This window comes from Lissotriton vulgaris, chromosome 12 (assembly GCF_964263255.1).
Source record: "Lissotriton vulgaris chromosome 12, aLisVul1.2, whole genome shotgun sequence".
NCBI classification, from domain to species: domain Eukaryota; kingdom Metazoa; phylum Chordata; class Amphibia; order Caudata; family Salamandridae; genus Lissotriton; species Lissotriton vulgaris.
Window position 1 is genome coordinate 77,914,721 of NC_141700.1, and position 20,563 is coordinate 77,935,283.

The window sequence follows — 20,563 nt, forward strand, 5'->3', positions numbered from 1 at the left end:
GCATGTCCAGTTTGGCTGCTTGAGTGAGTTAATTGACATTGATGTGATATGGGTGGGGGAGAGGAACAATAAGTCTTGGTTCAGTTTGATTGGCAACATCACAAGGTTGAAGTTCAACCAAATTCTTCACTGTAAAGTTCAGTATCTTGCTGAAAAAAAGATAATCCTTCCGCCTAGAGGCTTCTTCAGTTTGGGGCTTTGCTACACAAGGTTCTACCACTAGATGTTTGCCTTCTGAACCTTAGTTTGCAGAATTTTGGGGTTAATCGAGCAAAGTAACTTAATTGGGCAGTTTTGAGGAGCTAGCCTCTGTTGGGAAGCCAGGGTTGTTTGCTAGTACGCATGGTACATAGATCCTACATTTACAGATATTGGGAGTATTTTCAGTGTGCGCCTCATGCCATCCCTATTTTTATTTTACGGAGTGAGGCTAATATTGATGCATGGTCTTTTACTCTCTCTTGAGTCGTACTGCTAGATGTTTTTTGGGAGACCAATGTATACCAGACTTCATCTGTTCTTTTAATTTCAATTTGTGTCCTGCATATCACAATTGATAGCACACGGTCTTATTCTTCAAGGCACTTGATGAAATAGAAGAAAACAAGTTACTTACCTGTAACTTTGGTTCTCCAGTATTGGAAACTTTCATAGATTCCCATGCTTGTATCATTCCCCGTTGTCTGAATGGGAGTACCCGGTATACATAAAAAAGCAATAGAAACCATCACTAAAACAGAACCCAGGCCTAGGCCCATTCCTATTTCGCATCCTATCTACCTCTTTTTGTTAAAGAGACAAAAAAAAAATTAACCACCAATCAGAATGGACTCACCCCTTAGAACCCTCCTGAGAGAAGCTCTGAACCTCAGATTTTTCGTAGCCGTTGTGTAACCAAACCACTGAATATGGAAGAGGCTGAGCTTTCACAGAGGAGGTGGGTGGGTCGCATGGGAATCTATGAAAGTTTCCAATACTGGAGAACCAAAGTTACAGGTAAGTAACTTGTTTTCTTACTCCAGTATTGGAACTTTCATAGATTGCCATGCTTGTATCAGAGTAGCTAGCAGTTACCAGCACATTTGTTTGGAACCATGACGATTATAAAACCAAGTACAAATCAATAACATATTCACTGATAACACGGAGATGGAAGGAGGGATGAAAGGGAAAGCTCACCATTACTGAAAAAGATTCCTCAGGACTGCTTGGCCGACCTCTGCGTCGCCGCATCCAGGCAGTAATGTCTTGTAAACGTGTGTGTACTGCTCCAGGTTCCTGCACGGCAGATCTCTTGGAGAGGAACACCCGCAAAGAGGGCTGTAGAGAAGGATATCGCCCTAGTGGAATGAGCTCGGACTCTACCTTCCAGGGGCTTGCCAGCTGCCTTATCACAATATTGGATAGCATTGGTAATCCAACGTGCGATCCCATATTTAGATAGGGGAAAACCCTTAACGAGGGTCACTGAAAGACACAAATATCTGAGAAGACTTTCTGAAGTCTTTAGTCATATGAAGATAGCATTTTAAGCACCTCTGAACGTCCAGAGAGTGAAGTGCTTTCTCTGCAGGAGTTGCCGGTTGAGGGAAAAAAGTCTTGAGAATTACCGGTTCATTCAAATGAAAGTCCGAAGGAACCTTCGGTATGAATTTTGGGTTAGTCCTTAAAATCACTGTTCCTTTCTTGAACTGGAGAAAAGGTTCCTGAATGGTGAGAGCCTGCAATTCACCCACACGCCTAGCTGAAGTCAAAGCCAAAAGAAGCGCTACCTTCCAGCAGAGAAATTTCAGCTCTGCCTTGTGAATAGGTTCAGAAGGAGGCTTCATAAGCTGGGCCAGAATCAAGTTCAGATGCCACAGGGGAGGAGGCTGCTTGACCAAAGGGAAGACTCTGAGAAGTCCTTTGAGAAACTGTTTAATAATCCCTGCTGACCAGAGTGAGGGGACTGTAGATGTGCGTCTGAAGCGAGAAATCACCGCCAGGTGAATCTTAATAGAAGAGTGAGCCAGACCCGCCTTTGCTAATGACCGAGTGTACGGAAGAACTTCAAGTGGCTCAGAATTATAAGGATGGAGTCCATTGCGCTGGCACCCAATGTAGAAACGCTTCCATTTTAATTTACTTGGGGCTCTTGCTTGAGGAGAGTACTTCCCTACATTCCGCTGCGAGATTCAGCCCACGAAATTCTCGCTGCTCAGGAGCCATCCAGAGAGCTGAAGAGACTGAGGATCCGGTTGTAAGACTTGGCCCTGGGACATAGTCAGCAGCAAAGGAATTGGCTGCACATGAAGAGGACGGTCCAGGGAGAGAAGGTGAAGTTCTGTGAACCAAAACTGTCTGGGTCATGCTGGAGCTCTCCGAATCATCCTGCACGATTATTCTTTGAGCTTTCTGAGAATCCTGGGGATCAGAGGAATGGGGGAAAAAGTGTAAACCAATGCGCCTGACCAGGTCATCGAAAGCGATCCCGGATGGTGACCCCTGCTTGCATAGAACTGGCATTTCTTGTTCTGTGGAGTGGCAAAGAGATCTATTTCGGGTATGCCCCACCTGTGAAACCCTTCCTTTAGATTAAAGTTGTCCAGTTCCCACTCGTGGCAGACAGACTTCACTCTGCTTGCTTGTCCGCTGCTTTGTTGAGGACACCTGGAAGATGTTCCGCTCTGAGTGATACCTCCTTGCTGAATTGCCCATTCCCAGATTAACTGGGCTTCTTGCGACAACAGACAAAATCTGGTGCCTCCCTCCTTGTTTATATAATGCATGGTCGTCGTGTTGTCCGTAGGTATAAGGAATGTAGACTGTTGTACTTTTAGAGGAAAGGCTTGTAACGCTAGGCGAATCGCCCTGAGTTCTAGCAGATCGATATGCAATAGCTGATGCTGAGGCCTCCATCTGCCGCTTACGTGAAGGTTCTGTAACACCGCTCCCCAGTCTTTGAGAGAGGCGTCTGTAGTTATGTGAAGAGCTGGGGATAGTCTGAAAGACAGCCCATTGAGAAATGTTTTCTTGTGTCATCCACCAAGATGCAGCGTCTCTCATGGCATCTGTAACTGAGATCTTGTCATTGAAGGATCCGTCAACTTGGCGCCACTGCAAATTCAACTCTTCCTGAAGTGGACGCATTCTTAGTTTGCAATGAGGAATAGGGGTATGCATGAGGAGATGGAACCCAGCAGGGACTTGTAGAGGCAAATTGAAAGTGACCTTCTTTTTAACAATAGGGAAGCCATTGACATTAGCTTCTCTTGTCTCTCTATGGACGGGAATCCCTTGTTTATCGAAGTGTCCAGAATGGCCCCTAGAAATCTGGCTGTCCTTGACGGAAGAAGAGAAGATTTCTGCTTGTTGAGCGTTAGGCCGAGACTGGCAAACAGACATGTACACAGTATGACTGATTCTTCTGCTTCCTGCTTGGTAGGAGCTTTTGTCAACCAGTCGTCCTGGTAAGTGAAGACCTGAAGCTTCCGTCTTCGTAGAAAGGCTGCTACCGGAGCGAACACCTTTGTGAAGATCTGTGGAGCTGAATACAGACCAAAGGGAAGAGCCTTAAATTGAAAATGGCTCTTGGCTACTGTAAAGCGAAGATGCCTCCTGTGAGCTGGGTGGATGGGTACGTGAAAATAAGCCAGAGTGGCCATGAAATCCCCTGAGATGAGAAGACAAAGGATGTCTTGTAGAGAAACTATCCAAAAAGATTGTTTGAGATAGGTGTTGAGCTCCCTCAGATCTAGTATTGGGTGCCACTTTTCGAACGTCTTCCGGATTAGGAAGAACCGGGAGTAAAATCCCTTTCCCCTTTGAGAGATAGGGACCGGTTCTATAGCTCCCTTGACGAGCATTTGATGGACCTCTAATCGTAGCAGACGTAGATGTTTCGATACCATGGCGTGAGGGGGCTTGGATGGTGATGGATGGACAAACTCCAGGGTAAGGCCCTAAAGAATGATGTTCAGTACCTACTGGTACGATGTTATTTGTTGCCAGTTCTGGAGGAAATGTGAAACTCTGCTTCCCACTGATGACACACGATAAGAGGGGGCAGTAGTCAGAGCCAGCAAGCCGATATTGGCGCTTAGTGTTGTCTCTGCCCTGGCGACCTTGTCTTCCTCTGTTGTTCGAGCGAGAGAAAGACGAAGAAGATTGGTTCCGCCATTGACTGTAGTTAGGCCAGTATGATTGCGATTGGGAACCATATGAGGAGTAACGCTGTTGTTGATCACTTCCTCTATATGTCGAGTTACCTCTTCCTCGGAATGGGAACCTGCGGTACTGCAGAGTCCCTAAGGATTTTGCTGTTTCCGTATCATTTTTGATATCTTGAAGCGTATCGTCAATATGTTTTCCAAACAGCGCTTCCCCATCAAAAGCCATATCCAAGATCTTGTTCTGGACTTCTGGGCGGAACCAAGTAGCCTGTAACCAGTCCTGTTGCCGCAGAACTGCTGCTCCGGCTAAGGATCGAAAAGCCGTTGTTGCAATATCCATTGCACAATAAATATTTCTGCTGTTATTTCTCCCTCCTGAAGAATCCTTTTAGCCTTCTTTTTTCCTTCCTCTCGCAGCTGATCTAGATAGGGCAAAAGGTCACATGACATCTGGCGATCATATCGTCCAAGAATAGCCAAAGAATTAGCAGCTCTGACTAGCAGACTGGACATGGACGAAAATCTCTTGCCTACATTATCTAGCCGCCTGCCCTCCTTATCTGGAGGAGTGGTAAGAGGAGCCGAAGGATTCCTAGATTTTCTTTGTGCAGTTTGACCAGCCAACCTCACCCGGATTCTAATCTCGCAAACAGGCCGGGCTTCCCTCCAGGGCCTTATATTTTTTCTCCAGACGAGGTAGAACTGGAATAACTGTTGCTGGATTCTGCATAACATTTAAGCCTTTGTCCCAAACCTGGTCCACACTCTGAATTGACCTGACTGACTTCTTATAAGACTCTTTAAAGTCCTAAAGGAAGCACTCCGATTCCACCTTAGTCCTGGGCAGTGCAAACCGTTTGGCGGCTCTTTCCATTAAATTATGGAAACCCCCTATATCTACAGGGGGTGAATCAATTGGTGCCGGAGCAGTGGAAGCTGGAGCTGGAATAACATAGTCATCCCACTCTGCATCTGGAATTGTGATATTTCCTAGGTCGTCATCAGAGGTGTTATCTTGGACGGCAGGCGCAACCGGTGGAACATCCTGCGCCGCCACCATTGGTTGAGGTTGTGGTACTTGTGTGGTCACAGGACGAGTCGGAGGAATAGTATTACTTGGTACTCCTACTGATACAGGAGGCTGTGTCGCAAATCTTCTGTAATCCACTAGCATGGCTTGTAGGTCCAATAGTAACGACTATGTTGTTGGCGTACGTCAACGTCATCGTCGAAACCATCGTAGACTATACATATGCCCCCGGCGTTGACATCGTTGACAGAGCCCTGCGCCAGAACCGGCGACGAGGAATCCACCGTCGACGGGGTGAGAAATAAAGAAGACTTTACCCTTTGGAGTTTTCGTCAACAGAATTGTAGACTGCGTCGTTGACGAGAGTCTTCTTTGATGACTTTACCTCAGAAGTCAACGATGATGGCTTTCTGAAGGTTTTTGTAGATGCAGGAGGTGCTGTTGGAGGAACAGAACTGGATTTCCTCTGAAGACTCGTTTCTTTTGGTAGTCCTTCCCTCTCCTTTACACCTTGGTGAGGAGATTCGATAGGACAAAGCCTTTTAGATCTATCAGAGTTCTTTTTTCAAGGCCTTACCAGGGTGTTTCTCAGAAGGTGAAGGAGAAGTCCTTCCCCTTTTCACAGACCTTCTGGAAGAGGTCGCAGAAGATGATTCATCACTGTCACTAGACACGGTCTCCTTCCTTGATTTCACCTTCTGGAGCCAGGTAAAAAAACGCCATACACAATCCCGTTAAGTCTTGGTTGAAAAAGTGCGTCAAATTTTAGTCTGCATCCTTGTGGTCTGGGTACAGACAGTAAATGCAGTCCTTGTGCTCATCTTCAATATAAAACCTCTTCTAAGAACAGGTAGCACAAGCTTTAAAGAGGGCATTCTCTTTATCTGACACCCTGAAGGAATTGAAGAAAAAGCTGTAGAACTAAGTTTTAGGGAAAAAACTGAGCATAGCCCAATGGAGACTTCCCTAGCACAACATGCGGTAGAAAAATTTGAGGTTCTGAGGTTCTCTCAGGAGGGTTCTAAGGGGTGAGTCCATTCTGATTGGTTGTTCATTTTTGTTGGGTCTCTTTTACAAAAAGAGGTAGATCGGATGCAAAACAGGAATAGGCCAAGGCTTGGATTCTGTTTTAGTGATGGTTTCTATTGCTTTTTCCATGTATACCGGGGACTCCCATTCTGACGACGGGGAATGATACAAGCATGGGAATCTATGAAAGTTCCAATACTGGAATAACCCAATTTAATACAATTATATTGTAATAAATGAAATACACTATATACCTTGGAACAACACAATAGATTAATTTGTTAGAAAGCAAGATCTTGAGCTGACAAAGCATCGCTTTTTCGCAGCTAGCAAGAACAATGGAACGTATTTTGGTCATGCATCCTTCTACGCAGTAACATGAGTAGAATAACACAGTACTATTTGCAATTGATTTAACAAGCCACCCACCCTTGTCAGTCAATAGGAATACAGGCACCAGTTTCTTGTCACAGCTTCTCATTCCACTTTCATATGAAGGAGGAAGCATGGAATGCATTACACTGATCCGACCATGCATTTCCAGTTAGTATGATTATTAGAATCTATTGTCCTGATAAGTGAATGACTGTTGGTTTTTCAAAACCCCTGTGCAGGCTACGCCATGAACAGCCGCATAGTGTGGGAACATACAAGAGGCCGATACAGCTGCACGCAGTGCCCATTTTCCACAGCCAAGAGAGACGAGATGACCAGGCACGTGAAAGACCACAAGAACCAACCAAGCAGACTGCAGAGTGAGCTGAGTGCGTTCCATTGAATTCTCAAAGGGTGGAAAAAATGTGTTCCCTCCTCCAAATCTACCTCGTCATCCACTACTCAATGCATATTTGACCTGATAATCTAAACTAGTTGAAGCAGCACTGGATAAAAATGTTTTCTAAAAAGTAATAGTTATCCATCCTAGAGACAGAATGCCATGAAAGTGATGAAAAGCAGTATTTTGCTTGACCCTGTAATCGCCAGAAAATAAAAATGCTAAATATGTAATTCTCTCCAATTAAAATGTACAGGCAAGCCATTAAAGTCTTAAAAAACATAAAACGGGCGAAGTAAAGCCACCTGATAGACAATAGCCTGAAAGGACACAACCTAGTGTGTTCACAGGCAAGTGGGAAGAAAGCAGGAAAGTTTCGTACACTGCTGATCACCAGGCAGCACCATGTAACCTATCCATGTTGATACCACTTAGGATGGAAGCCACATGGCAGCAAAAACAAATACAGGAGGGACCTTTTGCCACTGGAAGGTTTCTCTTCTCTGGGACCGTGTTAGGGAAGGGGAAAGACCTCGGGTTGGGAGAGCTGGGGCCTGGTTTTCCACTACATATATATGTGTGTATGTTACTGATTGGATGGACCAGTGTCTTCTGGTATGAAGGAAATTAACTGCATATAGATAATCTCTTATTAGATCCTGAAGCTTCCTCCTCCGGTGTATTAGTGTATTAGTCACAGTATGTGCATAGCGAGAACCTAGCTGGGAAGTAACGGAGCGCTATATATATATATATATATATATATATATATATATATATATATATATATATATATATATATATATATATATTACACTGGATTTGAGAGATTTATTGACCAGATCAAGCCCATCAAGTCGGGATTACACAAATACATGTATAATATTACCAAATTACATGTCACACATTACATGCTTCAGTTTCAGAAAGTTCACTCATCAAAAACAAATTGAAAGTACACTACAAACCTACACTAGATATCCTGGAGTTAAATTATAGAGGCACGTGTACATATTAAGCCATTCAACCTAGAAATACAGGATACTAGTAAGCTAATGAGCTAGTAATACTAAAACAAATATCAAGAACTTATAAAATAGTCACCTTGGCATGTAGCATGGTGGTGGCAAGGGTACTAAATGTATTCTTTCTCCAGTAATCAACCATGCTTTCATTAGGTTACAAATTGTATGACCAGATCCGTTTGAAAGTAACAGACAGGTTACATTAATAATCCATATTAAATTGAAAAAGTATTCTTATGAAAACTAAAATCGAAATCTATTTGCTCGACACACAACTATCGACTGTCATTCATAGCACATAATTCAATATGGTATCTTGCTTTTGTGGACAAAAGCAAGGATTCTACTTGCTTACAGAGTAAAAGACCACTGCAGACACATAGAGTTCGGAAATCACTCCATCTATACTTTCACCTTCACATTTCTTTAAAATAAGCATTTTACTTGCCTGCTGCTACAGCTCTCCAGTGTTGATTTCTTTTATATTCATGTTTGCATTATTCTTCATCTACTGGCTGAGCTTCCCGTGTAAAATGCTGAGTGCTAAACTGAACCCCCCCCCCCCCCCCCCCTCAAAAGGTGTGCATACCCTGAGAGCTTCCATAGCAAATGTTTGACAGGAAGTGATCTAGAGTCCGAGTGGGAGAAGAGTGGGTCACCTATATACCGTAGCAATGTATAGATTAAGGTGCTTGAATTAGGACTTGTAAGAAGTGCCACTAAAACTTGAGAACAGAATGCTGATCCACACTGGTTGTCAAGTACATCCATCAGAACCACTCAAGCAGAGAGGGATGCTCTGCCTACCATATCCCAGATGGAAAGTGCAGAGACTCACAAAGTTAGCTTTGGTGTGAGGAAGCCTAATGTAGGCTGCATACCTATAAACCATCCCCCTGCTTGGGGATTCCTTGGCCTTTGCTCCAATAATGATGGACGTTTATGCAATTACAGCTTGATACATTTCCTGACAGATTGGATTTCTGCCTAAATCTATTGGTTCAAACTGATAGGGTAACTTCAGCATAGTAATTGCATGCTTTTTAAAATCGCGCATAGTTATTGTTGGGTTCCTCATAGGTCAGCACTCGCAATGTTTGTAGGTGCATATTCAACAGTACAGTGACTTTCTTCTCCAACACCAGATCTTGTGCAAGTGGCACAACTGGTGAATGAGTATCCAATTACCGTTCTCATTCAAAGTAAAGTGTTTACATACTTGCAATGTAGGCATCTTTGATTAGAAAAATAGAGAAGTGGAAACGTTTTTTACTATGATATGGCAGAAATATATACCTTAATAGAAGAGTGCTTGCGAACTCACCATGACGGATCCAACAGGTATGGAAATAATCGAGAGGCCACTATGAAAGTAAATTTGCTCCTCCTTAATCTTGCATTAGTGACCTATACTTTTAGGAGCGCCTGCTCCTCCTTCTTTCGTGGTTGGCAGTCTGCTGTCAAACTATTGCCTTTATCAAGTAGATTCAATTTGCCCACTCTTTGAGGGAGTGAACTGTTTGTTATCTAGCATCATTCCACTGCTGCAGCCTAAGGGTAGGCTTTATCACAAACTTCAAAGTATTCTGCTCGTGCACAGCAGGGTCATTGTTACTGAAGATCTGCCTTCATGTTTGTGCAATCATCAGTTTCTTATTCACTCTGCTGTCTCAGAGGTTCTGATCAAACTTGTGCAGTGGCACTGATGGTTGGCATGTAATTGCTGCTCTAACCGGAGTGCAGGTATCGGCAGTAAGGATATCATTAACAAGGAGAAAGTCTTTGGTGGGCCTTCTTGTTGCCATGGAAGATGTCAACGAGGATGAGCTTGTGGGCAGGAAAGATATTCCTTGAACTGGCAGAAAGAAGACTTTCTACAGAGATGGGCACATTTTCCTCTTATTCAACATTAAAACTGTCATTATGAGATGGGTGATTTGGTTGTAGGAATATTCGGGGCCTGAATATCTGATTCTGGCCAATATGCCCACACCCAGGAATTGTACGTGCAGGTTTCTCAAACACTTGTAATGTGGCAGTGTGGTATGGTATCTCAAGCAAAAGCCTCTAAATGGGAGGTTTTCTTTTCATAACCTTTTCATCTGCAGTGGTGGGTGAGGTTTCAGTTGGCTTCCTTCCATCAGAAGCAACTCCTGTCTTCTCTTCTGTCTTTGAAGAGAAAGATTGGAAACGAACAGAATCTTTAGGGATGTGATTTAGATGCATACAATATATTTAATTAATGATCTGAGTAATCTGCACACATTTCATGTGAACCACACATCTTGCATGGTTTGAAGGGATTTTGATATCATTACAGAGGTGCGATGAATGGAAATATATAATTTCTCAGGAACTAAGCCATGGAATACCAAAAGGGCTGAAACAGAGTGGAATAATCCAGGATAAAGAAAGGAGTTGTTTGTTGTGTTCGCTAGATGTCACTGCATAAGTCCTAGGGCTCCATGACAGGCTAGTGTGTAAATTATGATCCATGCCAAACAAGAGTTTGTGCAGAGATTAGAATTGGGAGTTGTGCAAAAATTATCACAGCCACTATATTCTCCTGACATTTCACTGGAAAATCCGGGTGAAATATATTGTGGGGTTGGTCGGTCACAAATGTAGAGGTTATGCTACATTCCCATGGCAGAACATAGTAATGGAAGCCTTTAATGCACCTGGTAAATACCTCACCATGGAGTAATGATTTGTAGTGGTTGGAGTATGTATCCCGAAGTTTTCCACAACTTGGAATGAAGCCCACAATCCCTAAACTATGCCTAATCCTTGGAAAAAGAAATGCTTAAGAACAGAAATGTGATCATTAGTTTCTCTTCATACAACAGTGTATGGAAGCTGCTGAGGCGATAGTCCAGAGCTCATCCACATTGTCTCTTCACATCTGACCTTCCAATGATGTGGACCGGCTCCACTCTATTTTATTTGATGTGTATTTTAATGCTGTTCTGTTTACCAATTTACAGGGAATATCAAGCATGACTAATGCTAAAGTGCATTTAAGAACACACCAATACCGGCAAATCTAATTTTATTGAGATTTTGGAAGGCTCTCAAACAGTTCACAAGTACTGGTGTACCAATATGGATAAACACAACCATACTTATTCACACTTTTAATGGGAAAAAAAAAACAGTTGAAGGAATGCAAAGATCGCCATTGCACACCCCAATTAAATATAAATCCAAAGCTCAAAAATCTAGAAATGCAATCAAAGTAAAAATCTCAGTGGGTTAAGACTACCATTATGTAAATATTCAGTGCATATACATAATAGTTCAAGTCCCTTCTCCTCTTCCTTGCATACTAGAAATGTATAATATAACTGCATAGTTGCTGAAACTTGGAAAAGACAAAAGTTAAAAAAAAAAACAATGACATTTTTCAAGACCCGCTAAAACGGATTGGTCTAAATTACAGGAGAGTAGCCCATCTGGCTGTTAATAAAAGTATGCAAAATATTGCAGACAATTGCTTCCAAGCTAGTCAACCATGGCAATGTCACCAAATAACACGAAATTGACCATGATAAATTAGAATTGGTATTTTATGTGTTGGAGCACAGACAGATAGAAATGCACATACTGCACAACATACTAAAAATAGTAGGCAGCAGTATGTTCAGTGCCAAGATGCAAGGAGATTCCACTTAAATTTAACAACATAAGAACACTAACCCAAAGTAGGACCTTGTCAAGGAAAAACTAACAAATGTGGGTATACAGGGTTAGTTACCTAATAACAAAGTGCATACTGCTGTGATCACATACAGGTTTACTGACTGCTAGACATTATAAAATTATAATTTACAGATACCGCTTAAGACCCCTTTGAAGCATGTAGAAACATTTACAGGATACAGAAAATAGGATTCTAGGCTAGGCATATAGACCAGGAATGCTTTGGATTATAAAGGGGACATTGTTAATACAATATAGGGTGTTGACGGTCAATTGGACTAATTGGGTGAAAGACTGCTCAAGTATTTATCTAGGTTGACAATCACTTCATCATGAACTTCTAGTTTTTTTTCTAACTTGTAGCTTTCTATTGCAGCCCTTGTGCACATTCAAAGAAGGTACCTGCAATTGATAGTGCTTCTTTCCACCTGATCAGGTTTAGCTTGTTAGTTGCAAGCTTCTACAAGCCATTGTCCTCGGACCCAACAGCAACTTGTTTGGTGAATTTCATGTGTCCCTCTGCTGCACTATGCCAGGACACCTTCAGTTGTATGTGTGCTTGGTGCTTTTCAAAGAACATGGTGTACCTCACTCCTAGAATACTCAATGATTTATGGTGTTATCCTTAGCGATAAAGTCTGTGGTATGTTTACAACACACTATTATTTTCATTATTGTAAATCATATCCTTCTGGTTCACCATTATTCACCGTCTGAAGATAATACCAGACCATTGATTAAAAAAAATTGCTTTACATATTCTACATTATTATATAATACAATGCTAGTGTGTATTGTGGTCAGTGACCCTTAGCATTTAGGGAAAGCGTTATTTTAGTTGACGGTACATTTTTGTAGTTTGAAGCTGTATGAAATTGAGCAGATTTCCAACTAGTCTTCCTCTGGTATGTCCTGAAATATTTGGTGCTGATTAGTCAAGGTGGCACACTTTATAGTCTACGTGGACGTCCCATTTTATTTTGAAAACATCTATAAGTGTTTGCCCTTAGCCAAGACCAAACATTACTGTGAGAGTTTGCACAGTCATAAACTGGTGGAAAAGGATTACCTCCAACTTGATATGAATATAGAGCTTGGATATAACTACATCTATATTGCAGTTTGGGGCTAAATAGTTCAGGTTTCTTTTTAGAACACATTTTATTGGTTTTGAATGTACAATATCATTACAACCAAAATAAATAAGTTGCCCTGTGCCATCCACAATGCCTCCCAGCAACAATCCACAGTGAACACAGGGTAGTTCAGTTCTATACAAAGAGCCTTCAACTCTAAGAGCATAGGCTCTAAAACGTTGTATCAACATACTTAATTATCTAGTGTCGCATTCAATGAGCCAATAGGGTCTACATTAATTGCACAGTATCGATTCCAGGCCGCCCATATTTCGTGCAACATTTCGGGTAGTTCAGGGATCTACACTATTAATTTAGTGAATCTGCCCGAGTATCAGAAATTAAATCTTAGAATAAAACTAGACTGGCTATTGAAACTGAAATTTCACTGGTAAAGTAATGTGATTTCCTTAGGCAGCCATCATTACTGAGTTTTCAATCATTTGGCACACCAAGCAATGTAAACATTTGGACAAGGCAGCTAAGCCCAAAACAAAATGAAAGCACACCCTCCGAGCGTGAGTGAAAGTATGCATTCATTTATTCTCCAGAAATACCATTGTAACATATACTAGGTTTATAAACTAAAAACGTAGAATTTGCAAAACTTTGAGCTAAAGCGCTATTGATTGAAAATACACAGACTTCCCGAACCACTTTTTGTAGTTTGTGAGCCACTGCAGGAGAAAAACTGAATTTAATAATACTAGTTTACAAATTTCACAAAAAACCCAACAATTGTGCCATAAATTTAAATTAACAGTTGAAAATATGTGTTAAATAGTGTTGGAAAATATGTTATATTTGATGATAAACAAAACTATTTGTTTTTGCTTCCTTGCAGATTGCAGCGAACACCTGAATTCTTTTCACTCAAAATTAACACCAGATCTCGAGAACCCAGTTTACTCTCAAACCTGATGGCACCTGGGCAGTACCTGAAAGGTACCTTGCAGGCCAGGGCACTTCGGAAAGCAATAACTTGAGTGTTTTGAATATTTTTTAGTGGCATTGATGACTCAGGTGCGAGGTGAAGTAAGGCTTTCAGTTTTTGAAATTGTAACTGTTTATCCTGCCTAAAAGTTGTTTCCGTTTCTAGAACTCAGTAGAAAATCTCAACGTTCTTTAACTTTCCTATAAACTGACTATTCCCGATCTTCATCTAAAAAATTGATTTACATGTGACTTTTCCACCCGCAGAAAATAATAAAATTCTTGCTTAAACATTTACCGATAGTGTCATTTGCACATGTTTTTTTCTTTCTTAAGTGTTTTCTTGCTATTTAATTATATATGAAATAAAAATAGTTGGAATACAATCGTTTGGAGATTTCTCTTTCTTGTGGTGTATGTCCACAATACTTTCCAGATGAATATAGAAACACACTTGCACCCATGGATTTTTCATCATTAGGTACCATCTAAACATCAACCAACGCATGATTTATCATTATAACTTGAGGTAAGAAACCTTTAAAAAGTAACTACAGTTCAACCATGTGTTTAAGTAGGTTCAAGTCTAGTATAAATGCATAAAATTGGATACAATTTAAACTAACAAGAAAATTAATAAAACAAAATGAATATCTTTGGAGCAGAGTCTTTCGAGTGGATGTCTCCTTGCAAAGGTTCAGCATGGCTCACTTTCTGCTCTTTTTGGTACCTGGCGGATCAGAGGAGTAGCAGCAGACTATACTTCCTCTCAGTCTGAGAAGTAAGATTGCGTCCCCTGTATAGTCATGGCCCAATAGAAGATACTCAAGCTGCTGGAGCTTTATACATGGGGATCTTAAAGATTTTACTCCATCGAAGGTGTGAAAGCAGGGAAACTGAAGTTAACCTTGTACCTACTGAAAGAGCTGGTACCATAGAGTCAATTCCCACTGTTGCTGTCCTGGTGTTGCAATGGAGGATTCTTTTTGCTGCCATGCTGAATTAACACAGCAATGGAGAAACAGGGGCTTCCTCTGTGTGGCCTTTCTTGGTCTGCTGAAGCCTGTATCACCAGCGCAATTGGAGACTATTTCTAGTTTCCTCAGGCCTCCCAAGGATGACAAACCTTCATGGAATTAAGGATTTCTTTTTTTGCATATCATCCATTATATATGGCAACACTATGCTGCTTTTGAAGAGACCCCTGCTTGACCTCTATAAACCCAAAATAATCCTCACTCTACCACCTACTCCAGCAGATGAGATCTACAACTCATGGTATTGATCAAAAGACACTGATGACTGGATCTAGTTGGGAGGAACTGGAGGTAAAATTCAGCATAAGGGGAAACATTTGCAGGGATGAAGCAAAACCTGATGTACATTGAAGCTAGTGAGTCTGCAGGTGGGCAAAAATGCAAGCTTTTAACAAGTAATGGCAAACCTGAAATTCTAAAATGTTAGTGCCCTTCGTGTTACAAATAGTCCAGCCTGGCTTGCATGTATGCATTATCATGAAATCCATGCCACACATGACACCTTCTTGAACTGGTAGAGTTGGCAGAATGTAGGTTTAGTCCAGCAGACAATATGGTCATTCAGGGTGAGGTTGGTTTAAACTGAAACCAAATAGCTTTGCACGTGGGATCAGGGATAGGCAAATGCCTGGAGGATGCAGAGTGAAACACATTTTTTGATTGGGGTAGTTTTTCAGCATAGAATTGGGTGTAGAAATATCAGAAGATTCAGGTTCAGAGTGACTGCATCAAAATTTCTACATTGTCGAGCAAAGACTTTAGTTATTATGTAGGACAGTTTGTACACGCATGGTGAAGAGGAGTGTCATCAGCATATTGGTAAATCAAGATTTTGTTTTGTGAAGTATTGTGCCCTGAGGTTGGGTATATAGATTAAATAGATGAGCTAAAAGATGGATCCTTGTAATACTCCTTATTTTAATTAAAGTGAGGGTGATCTGAAGAAGTTGAGTTTCACAGATCTTGAAGAGTGAAATGATTTCAAACAGCTTAATACAAATTCCAGACAGCTGTTATGGAAGGATCTTCACAATTTCTGGACTGAAAAAAGGAACAGCAGCAGTGTGGGACTCTTGTAAATGGGGCATGGATATGTTTTTGATTTGGTGAAGCTGGGTGATGTAAAAGTCCCCTCTATAACTGAGATTTTCGAGGACTGTATACATAACTCTGTTTTTTTCTTTCCTGTACTGAGTATGTGGAAATGTGCCTTTTAATGAGCACACCAGTGCAGGGGTCACCCTTCTCTGTCCACGGGTTCGTAGACCAACATAATAGAGATTGGCACTGAAACTGGAATTCAAAGAACAACTTTATTAATCACTCATGAGTGGGACCACGTCCATACAACACCCTCAAGTGTTACATGAGGTAGTACATTGAATACACAGACCATGGAGCTTATATAAACACGTTACTTACCTTCATAATGATATATCTGCAAGAAACAGTAGTTAGTATTAGCTTCCTTACCTTAGAATATCCCTAGGCGTCAGACTGGATCCGGAATTTTTTGCGTAGCAGTACCCTTGTGCATCGGTAGGCGTCGTCTGCGGCTCCGCGTCCGTCGTCGGCATGACGTCGTCGGAGTACTTAGACGCCGCCTCCGCGTGCTGACGTCAGTTCTTAGACACAGCTTTTTTCGCGCCAGAAACGCAGAGCCATGTTAAAAACCAACACTGGTGCCATTGAAACTAGGGCCCTGAAAGGGGATGACCGTAACCCTAGATATTGGTTCGCAGAACGGGGAGGATGGGTGGGGCGGTAAGGAATCTAATACTAACTGTTTGTTACAGATATATCGTTACCGAAGGTAAGTAACTTGTTCATCTGAAAGAAACCTGTTAGTATTAGATTCCTTACCTTAGAATAGATACCCCAGCAATACCAACCCCGGTGGTGGGTCTGCGAACCAATAATCACACCAGAAAGTCCTGGAGGACGGAACGGCCAAAGAAGCCATCCCTCCGGACTTGACTGTCCAGGCAGTAGTGTCTTGCGAACGTGTGCAGTGACAAATGTCCTGCAAGAGGACTCCCCGACCCAGGGCAGTAGTAGCTGCCGTGGCCCGAGTGGAATGGGCCCTCAGCCCAACAGGAGGTTCCTTCTTAGCCAAGGAGTAGCATGCCTTGATACACAACACGACCCACCAAGAGATGGTCCGCTTGTGTACCACCCGTCCCTTCTTAGCGCCTACGTAACCAGAGTTGGTCCTCCACCCGGAACTGGCGAGTGCGATCGAGATAAAACGAGAGCGCACGTTTTGGGTCTAGACGGTGGAGCCGCTCTTCCTCTTTTGAGGGATGCAGAGGCGGAAAGAAGGTGGGCAAGGTGAAAAACTGACCGATGTGGAAGGCCGTGACAACCTTGGGCAGGAAAGAGGGTCTAGTCCGCAACACAACCTTGTCCGGATGGACAGAAAGGAAAGGAGGTTTGGAGGAAAGAGCCTGGAGCTCACTCACTCTCCTGGCAGAGGTGATGGCAACCGGGAAAGCAGTCTTCAGAGTAAGACGGCGGAGAGGACAGTTGTGAAGTGGCTCAAAGGGAGCGCACATCAGATAAGTAAGAACCAGGTTCAAATCCCACTGAGGCATCACGAACTGAACAGGTTGAAACTTGTGTGTGATGCCCTTCAGAAAACGAGTTACAATAGGGGACTTGAACAAAGGTGGTTTATCAGGCAGCCTTAGAAAGGCTGAAAGGGCAGAAAGGTAGCCCTTGATAGTGCCCAGAGCAGAGCCCTGCTGGGCAAGAGAAAGAAGGAAGAGAAGAACCTCAGAAAGAGGGGCAGAGAGAGGATCCACAGCCTTTGCTGTGCACTATGCCACAAATCTGTTCGACCTGTAGGCGTATACCGACTTTGTGGAGGGCTGCCTGGCCGCCAGAATGATATTACAGACTTCAGGAGGCAAGTCAAATGGCCTCAACTGTCGCCGCTCAATCTCCAAGCATGGAGGTGGAGACTGGACAGGTTCAGGTGGAGGACCGTCCCCATCTGCTGCGACAGAAGGTCCTCCAAATGAGGCAGACAAACCGGGGGATCGACTGACATACTGAGTAGCTCTGGATACCAGTACCTTCGTGCCCAGTCCGGAGCCACAAGGATGACTTGGGCCCGGTCGCGCTTGATCTTCTTCAGCATTCTGGGCAGAAGTAGTATAGGCGGAAAGGCATACAACAGACCGCAACTCCACTCGCGACGAAAAGCGTCTCCGAGCGAGTGCCGCCTTGGAAATTCCAACGCGCAGAACTGATGACATTGCGCGTTCTCTTCGGTGGCGAATAGATCTAACCAAGGCTCTCCCCACAGCAGAAAGAGACCTTGCGCCACGACCGAGTTGAGATGCCATTCATGATCCATCATGCACAGGCGGCTGAGTTCGTCCGCCCTGGCGTTCAGAGAACCTTCCAGGTGTTGAACCACCAGGGTCACGCCCTGATGTTCCAGCCACTGCCAGAGGTGCAGAGCCTCCTGGCAGAGGGTCCACGACCCCACCCCGTTTGTTGCAGTACCACATGGCGGTGGTGTTGTCTGTGAACATCTGCACTACACTCCCCCGGACAGAGGGGAGGAATGCCTTCAGTTCAAGACGAATCTCCTGCAGCTCCAAAAGGTTAATATGGAGCCGGGACTCTGCCGGAGACCAGAGGCCTCTGATCGCCGCCTCTCCCATGTGGCCTCCCCAGCCCTGGAGGGACGCGTCCATCACAACTATGTGTTCCGGTTGGGGGAGGGAGAGGGATCTGCCGCTGACCCAATCACGGTCCGTGAGCCACCACTGCAGCTGTCTCGCAGTGCCCTCTGAGATCAGGACATGGTCGGACAGATTGCCCTGATGCTGGGCCCACTGAAACTTCAGGTCCCACTGCAGAGCCCGCATCCGCCAACCGGCGTGATGCACTAGAAGGATGCAGGAAGCCGTCAGATCCAGAAGCCGCAGCGTCAACCTGACCGAGACTCGGGATAAAGGCTGAAAGATCGGAATCGGAGCCTGAATATCCCGAACCCGCTGTTCGGGGGGATAAACCCGAAACTGCGCTGAGTCGAGAACCGCTCCGATGAAGAGGAGCTTTTGAGAGGGACTCAGGTGTGACTTCGGCACGTTGATGGAGAACCCCAGCAGGTGCAGGAGGTCCGCCGTCGTCTGGAGGTGGCTGACGACTGTCTGGGCAAGCCCGCCTTCAACAACCAGTCATCGAGGTAGGGGAAGACTGAAACCCCTAACCTGTGCAGATGAGCTGCGACCACCGCCATCACTCGTGGCCTACTGTGAACCGCAGGTAGCGCCGGTGGGCCTGCAGGACGTGGATGTGGAAATAAGCGTCCTGCAAGTCCAACGCTACCATCCAGTCTCCTGGGCTAAGGGCAGCCAAGACCTGAGCTAGTGTCAGCATTTTGAACTTCTCCTTCCGAAGGAAGCCGTTGACGTTCCGTAGGTCCAAGATAGGGCGTAGGCCCCCTTTGCCCCTCTTGGGTACCAGGAAGTAGTGGGAGTAGCAACCACACCCTACTACAGGCCCAGGAACGCGCTTGATGGGCCCCTTGGCCAAGCGGGCCGTAACTTCCTCCTGCAGAAGCTGCAAATGATCCCCCGATACGCGGTGGTATTGTGGTGGCATGGCTGGAGGGGTCGTCTCGAAGGGGAGGGAGTAGCCCCTTCGGACGATTTGCAGCACCCACCTGTCCGATGTGACATGGTGATGGCGAACTCTGCCCCCCACTGGCGTCACTTGGGCCTGAAAGCACGGACTAGGAAGGTTTTGAGGCAGATGCTGCGGAGGAAGGTGTGGACTTGCCTCGCCGTTGTCCCCGACAGCCTCCACGGCGGTTTCCACGGCCGCCACCGCGTTGGATGTTAGTCTGCGGTGCGTGGCTGGCAGCACGTGTGGGAGCGCCCCTTCCTTGGCTACGAAAGGAGCGAAAGGCACCCATTTGCTGGTGCGGGCCGAGAGGCCCAAGGACTTGGCCGTAGCCCTGGAGTCCTTAAAGCGCTCAAGCGCATGGTCTGCCTTGTCGCTGAAAAGGCGATGGCCATCAAACGGCATGTCCATGAGTGTATTCTGGACATCCGTAGAAAAGTTGGTGGACCTGAACCAGGCGTGGCGACGAATCGCCACCGTTGTTGCCATCGCTCTGCCCAGTGAGTCGGTGGTATCCAGTCCACACCGGATGGAAAAACGTGCCGCATCTCGACCCTCCACAAGGGCATGGACGAGTTTAGCCTTGACCTCCGCCAGGCATTGTGGCAGCACGTCCGCGACCGTGTCCCACAGGGAGTGGGTGTAGCGGCCCAAGAGGCATACGGTATTGGAAGACCGCAGTCCCAAACTAAGGGAGGAGAATATTTTATTTCCATAATTCTCATACCTCTTGGATTCCCGATCAGGCGGAGCCGACGGGAATACGGTCTGGGAGTTAGAGGCCTGGATGACCAAGCTCTCTGGGGTGGGGTGGGTGGACAGGAAAGCAGGGTCGCCCGGGGCCGGACGGCGGCGTCTGGCCACGTTCCTATCTACAGGCTGTCCTGTAGCGGGCCTGGACCAGGTGCCCAAAAGAACGTCCGTTAAGGCCTCGTTAAACGGCAGCAGAGGCTCAGCCGAGCTTGACTGCGGTTTAAGGACCTCAGTGAGGAGGTTAGTCCTCACGGCCGCGACGGGGAGCTCAAGGGCCAAGGCCTTGGCCGCCCGCGTCAACACCACACTGAATGATGCCCCTTCCTCCGTAGCCACGGTAGGAAGTGAGAC

At 44.7% G+C, this 20,563-nt stretch overlaps 1 protein-coding gene across 3 annotated transcripts in view; it reads left to right on the forward strand.

Moving 5' to 3' along the window:
* Positions 1-14,078, forward strand: part of LOC147673364 (zinc finger protein 414-like) — a 99,217-nt gene extending 85,139 nt beyond the window's left edge. Inside the window, exons 6-7 of one of the 3 annotated variants that reach the window (XM_086947212.1) lie at positions 6,825-6,974; positions 13,693-14,078. In XM_086947212.1, coding sequence (XP_086803338.1) covers positions 6,825-6,974; positions 13,693-13,769 — 227 coding nt within the window. In that variant the 3' untranslated portion in view covers positions 13,770-14,078. The remainder of the gene's footprint in view (positions 1-6,824; positions 6,975-13,692) is intronic. The other 2 variants (XM_086947213.1, XM_086947214.1) reach the window with 2 other exon arrangements.
* Positions 14,079-20,563: the final 6,485 nt, after the last annotated feature.